The sequence below is a fragment of the Formica exsecta genome, unplaced genomic scaffold (genome assembly GCF_003651465.1).
Source record: "Formica exsecta isolate Colony F162 unplaced genomic scaffold, ASM365146v1 scaffold71, whole genome shotgun sequence".
NCBI classification, from domain to species: Eukaryota; Metazoa; Arthropoda; class Insecta; order Hymenoptera; family Formicidae; genus Formica; species Formica exsecta.
The window spans coordinates 221,275-226,781 of NW_021853477.1; the positions used below are offsets into that span (position 1 = coordinate 221,275).

At 36.4% G+C, this 5,507-nt stretch overlaps 1 protein-coding gene across 2 annotated transcripts; it reads left to right on the forward strand.

Annotated features, from left to right (window-relative positions):
• The first annotated feature begins 2,267 nt into the window (after positions 1-2,267).
• LOC115243268 (THO complex subunit 1) lies at positions 2,268-5,507 on the forward strand. Of its 2 annotated transcripts, XM_029820098.1 has the most exons (9): positions 2,268-2,534; positions 2,642-3,334; positions 3,414-3,661; positions 3,804-3,830; positions 3,904-4,200; positions 4,293-4,442; positions 4,520-4,667; positions 4,740-4,973; positions 5,074-5,507. In XM_029820098.1, exons 1-9 carry the CDS (start codon positions 2,499-2,501, stop codon positions 5,227-5,229), a joined length of 1,989 nt encoding a protein of 662 aa, XP_029675958.1. In that variant the 5' UTR covers positions 2,268-2,498; the 3' UTR covers positions 5,230-5,507. The 2 variants fall into 2 exon arrangements, with proteins under 2 accessions (XP_029675958.1, XP_029675959.1); XM_029820099.1 differs by lacking the exon at positions 3,804-3,830 and having other exon boundaries at positions 2,269-2,534.

The following is a 5,507-nucleotide window of genomic DNA, read 5'->3' on the forward strand; positions in this document are numbered from 1 at the left end:
CTCGTTTTTTTTTTTTTTTGTATCTGCAACGTCGGTTTGTGATCTTTGTCCGTGATCTCGTAACGTTTACAATAGACAGAGGGAGCGAGGAAGCATAAAGCGCAAATCTTCGCTCTTACATCATTAAACTCGTTCCGGTCGAGATACTTTTCTCGTAAGTGGACGAATCTTCTCGCTTCTCTTCACTCTTGGGATATTTTTTATTGACCGTCCTTTTTGATGCTGCGCTTCGAGTTCTTTGATATCGCAAACCTTTGACCGGACAGCAGCCGTGATCATTAAAGATGACTGATATCTTCTTAGAATTGAATCGTCTTATTGAAATATCGAATTATAAAAGCCGTATTTTTTATTTAGTTTATAATTCGTGAATAGATCCATAGAAAGGAACTGTATTATGAGATATTTTACATTTCGCGAACATCATCAAATCAATATCTGTTTCATCTCATATCATGGCGATTTATTGATAACAAAGGCCTGCGAAATTAAGGTGTTAAAAATTGTTTGAGGATTATAGATGGTTTCCTACGTAAATGTGAATACAAATCTGGCCATAGAAATTGCTTATCACGTTAGGTTTTTGAGATAAATCAGGTAAAATGATCCAAAAATGACGATTTTGGCTATATTCATAAAAGTATTACAGAGAAAGCAAATTATTTCTTATATTAAATCAATTTTTAATTTGCAAGTGTGTGATTTTTTCTCGCCGAGATATACCAGTTAGAAGTTATGAACTTAGTAAATATAAAAAATAATTTGCTTTCTCTGTAAATTCATGAATATAGCTAAAATCGTCATTTTTTAATCATTTTACCCCATTTATCTCAAAAACCTAACGTGATAAGCAATTTCTATGGCCAGATTTGTATTCACATTTACGTAGGAAACCATCTATAATCCTCAAACAATTTTTAACACCTTAATTTCGCAGGCCTTTGTTATCAATAAATCGCCATGATATGAGATGAAACAGATATTGATTTGATGATGTTCGCGAAATGTAAAATATCTCATAATACAGTTCCTTTCTATGGATCTATTCACGAATTATAAACTAAATAAAAAATACGGCTTTTATAATTCGATATTTCAATAAGACGATTCAATTCTAAGAAGATATCAGTCATCTTTAATGATCACGGCTGCTGTCCGGTCAAAGGTTTGCGATATCAAAGAACTCGAAGCGCAGCATCAAAAAGGACGGTCAATAAAAAATATCCCAAGAGTGAAGAGAAGCGAGAAGATTCGTCCACTTACGAGAAAAGTATCTCGACCGGAACGAGTTTAATGATGTAAGAGCGAAGATTTGCGCTTTATGCTTCCTCGCTCCCTCTGTCTATTGTAAACGTTACGAGATCACGGACAAAGATCACAAACCGACGTTGCAGATACAAAAAAAAAAAAAAAACGAGACAAGAAAAGGACAATTGGATTGAATTACGTTTATATTTTGTGACCGTTGTTGTGCGCGCGAGATACGTTTTAGCCGGAAATTGCGTTTACCGATGTACCGGTTTCGATCACGTAGCTGGGACGCCGGGTGCTGCTATTATCTCAGTGCACGTGCCGATAATCAAACGCTTTAGTCAGCTGTAATTAGGCAGGCATGTCCGGTGTACTACGCGCTCGCCGTTAATGATGCAGGTATTACGCGCCGAGCAAGTCGCGATTGCAGGCGAACGCGTTGCCCGCCGCCAATTTTACGCCGTCGCCGTCGGTTCTGGGCGCCGCGGTGGTTCTCTCTGTCCCGTCATTTTAATTGCACGTTAACAGCTGTCGAGCCGCTCGCTATCGGAGACTCGTTAACACGACTGCCACACATTCACCACTTACCGCCACTTTGGCTCGGTGTCATTAATGGCGCGCAACGAGTGCAATATATATATATATATATACGTATATATGTATATATATGTATATATATAAATATATATATATACGAGAATCTAACTATACGACATTAGTCTATCTATACTGTATTGTGAACTTACATACATATACGAAAATCTATATATACGACATTGGTCTATCCATAGACATAGTATATCTAGACCGAGCGTTTGCCTTTATTTAAGGGTGGTGGTAAAGATGCACGTCGAAAAGGACATACTCTGGTTCGTGCCCTTTGCGTTCTCTCTCGCTCGCACATAGCATAGCGCTCTCTTTCATCATGCTACGTGCGAGTGAGAGAGAACGCAAGGGGCACGAAACAGAGTATGTCCTTTTCTACGTGCACCTCGGCTCCCACTCCTCAACACTCGGTCTAGATATACTATTGTCTATGGGTCTATCCATAACAAATTTATTGGCCGTATGGGCCAGTATAATCAGGCCTGGAGCCATTCATCAGAAGTCCAGTCCTAACTCAACCTAAAACAAGCTAAAACAACGCTTTGATCTTACGATTTCTTGGACCATTTTGAAAACAGTGAGAATATGTAATAACCGGAAGCAATTTTCAATAAAAATTTATGGCAGTGAAATTATAAAAAATGGCGACGTTCGAAATATTGAGAAAAGATTACAGTGTGAGTGGAAAACGTTTAATAATATCGAGTATAACGTTGTTTTTCTGATATTTTCATTTAGAGTTATAGAGTTGCATTTGTAATGTATCTTGTTCCTTCTTCTTCAGGATTATTTGCAGCAATATTTTAAGCTATCGGACGTTTCGTTGTTTCAAAAGAAATGCATCGAACGCTGCGCGTACGATGGCGACAGAAAAGCGGCAATCGATCAGGCGCTCCGAGACACTCTGTTGGTGATTTTGACAGAAAACGTTTCGGGCAACGTTCGTTCTCTGGAATTGTACATCACTTTCTGCATAGAGCTATGCAGAAAAGATCTGGCGACAGCGAGTATGCCAGTCATGCTGTTGGGTGATATCTTCGATTCGATGACCCTGGATAAATGCGAACAATTGTTCACCTTCGTCGAGAACAATGTTACCGTATGGAAGGAAGATCTGTTCTTCACTGCCTGCAAAAACAATTTATTAAGAATGTGCAATGATTTGTTGAGGAGATTGTCACGTTCGCAACAAACTGTATTTTGCGGCAGAATTTTGCTATTCCTTGCAAAGTTCTTTCCCTTCTCCGAGAGATCGGGTTTGAATATTGTCAGTGAATTTAATCTAGATAATTATACGGAATTTGGTTCAGAAAAAGTGGAAGGGGATGATCTGGAACAAATAATTAAAGACGACGACAAGTCAGAAAATAAAATACCAATTGATTATAACTTATACAGAAAATTTTGGGCTCTGCAAGACTTTTTCAGGAATCCAAATCAGTGTTATAATAAAATGCATTGGAAAGTTTTTTCAGCTGTTAGTTTATATCTTCTATGCAAACAGTAATATATATTTTTATTACAAATAATTTACTAAAAAATATACATATTTTTAGCATGCATCTAATGTGCTGTCAGCATTTGCATCTTTTAAATTGGAGGAGCAGCGTAGTTATCCTACAACATGTATAAAGATGGATTCTTCAATGGAAGGTTCTCACAAGGAAACCCATTACTTTGCAAAATATTTGACTAATCAGAAATTATTAGAATTGCAGCTGTCTGACTCAAATTTCAGACGATATGTATTGCTGCAATTTCTCGTTCTTTTCCAGTATCTGAATAGCACTGTAAAATTCAAGGCGTAAGTATTTTATGCACTAATGCAATAAATATTTTGATGTATTCATAAGCTTTCTTCTTTTGTTGAATTAACAAATTGCTCAATAATATGACACTAGTACAATATTTCTGAATAGTCATAAAACAATGTTTGTTTTTCAAAGCTTCCTTGCCAGTGGCTATGAGACAAGGTCTGCTTTTCTTAAATTAAATGTCCCGTGAGATGTACGTTATCAAAGCACTATGATGTTTGTCGTTTTTAAGTGAGACACATGAACTCAAACCAGATCAGGTGGAATGGGTGAAGACTATCACAGAACAAGTCTACACTCTATTGACTGAAACACCGCCCGATGGACCCGCGTTTGCGGAGACCGTGAAAAACATCTTAAAGCGTGAGGAGCATTGGAACGCGTGGAAAAATGAGGGTTGTCCTCCATTCAAGAGACCGGCGTCGGACGTCGGTAATGATGAAGAACCACGGAAACCGAAGAGACCGAAACGAAGAATCGGTGATGTAATTAGGGATGCGCAAGCGGTTGGCAAATATCATATGGGAAAGTAAATAGATATTTCTGTATGAAAGAATCAGAGAATTTTAGTATTCCAACGCGTTGCGACTAGATAATTAAATTTACGTTATTTCTCGATAGCCCAGAACTTACTAAATTGTGGAATCTATGTCCTAACAATCTCGAAGCATGCAAATCAAAGGATAGAGACTTCCTCCCATCTTTAGAAACATACTTTGAAGATGCCATTATGGAACTGGATCCTGCTGCGATGGTTGATGATAAATACAAGTAAATACAAGTAAATACTTGTTACATGTATCTGCTTTGATTGCAATTCTTAACATTTTTGTATATTTCCTATACAGGAAAGTGAATGATGGTAATTTTGGTTGGAGAGCATTAAGATTGTTAGCAAGACGAAGCCCACACTTCTTCGTTCATGGCAATTATCCTATAAATAAATTGCCTGAATATCTTGAGACAATGATAAAAAAAATTGCCAAGGATCGTCCAGTAAGTATCCAATATTCATTATCTTCCTGTAAATATATTTAATCTTGATTTTTTTGCGACTGTGTTCCATAGCAAACACAGTCTGACACAAAACTGGAAACCGAAGAAACTCCACCATCAGAATCTAATGATCAGGAATTTAACGAAGACGTCTTGAAGCAGGACAGTGAGCAGGATTCCGAAAGCGCCGATATAAAAGCCAGAAAATTGAATAAAGTTACACCAGAGATGGTAGGAAAATTATCAGAAAGCCTGAAAAACGATTGGAAAAAATTAGCGACGAAATTTGGTTATACAAATGAGGAGGTATATAGGCGTTTAATTTTTAATTATAATACTATAATATGATTTAACGGTTTAACGGGTTAATAATGAAATTTTTTAACATATGCGATATCTATTTTAGATTGCTTTTTTCGAAAGCAAAACAACGCCATATGAACAATGCAAGACTATGCTCGAAATATGGGCAGAAGAGGATGAGGATGCGTCGGTCGAGAATTTAGCTTATATTTTAGAAGGTTTAAAATATACAGAAGCTTTAACAGTGCTCAAAACTTAAATATCCCTTTTTAATTGATTTAATGATAGAAATATAATTGTAACAATCGTAAACCATGTATCGTAACCAATCGTAAACAATCGTAAACCATAATTTATAAGAACTGTATGATAACATTCCCATTTATAATAAAATTGTCGATCCTTGCATCAGACATATATTTTAATTTAGATAGATACAATAAAACCATTAATCCGCAATTATACTGCTTAAATTTGCGTTATTATAATATACAATATCAATTTGGTTGCAAAAAATAAAAAGTAATTATACTATAA

Bases quoted from the DNA above. Each gene is read 5' to 3' on its own strand.
- LOC115243268 (XM_029820098.1), top strand. From the start codon at position 2,499: ATGGCGACGTTCGAAATATTGAGAAAAGATTACAGT. The intron at 4,201-4,292 runs GTAAATAGATAT...ATTTCTCGATAG, and splicing joins GGCAAATATCATATGGGAAA to CCCAGAACTTACTAAATTGT. The intron at 4,443-4,519 runs GTAAATACAAGT...TTTCCTATACAG, and splicing joins ATGGTTGATGATAAATACAA to GAAAGTGAATGATGGTAATT.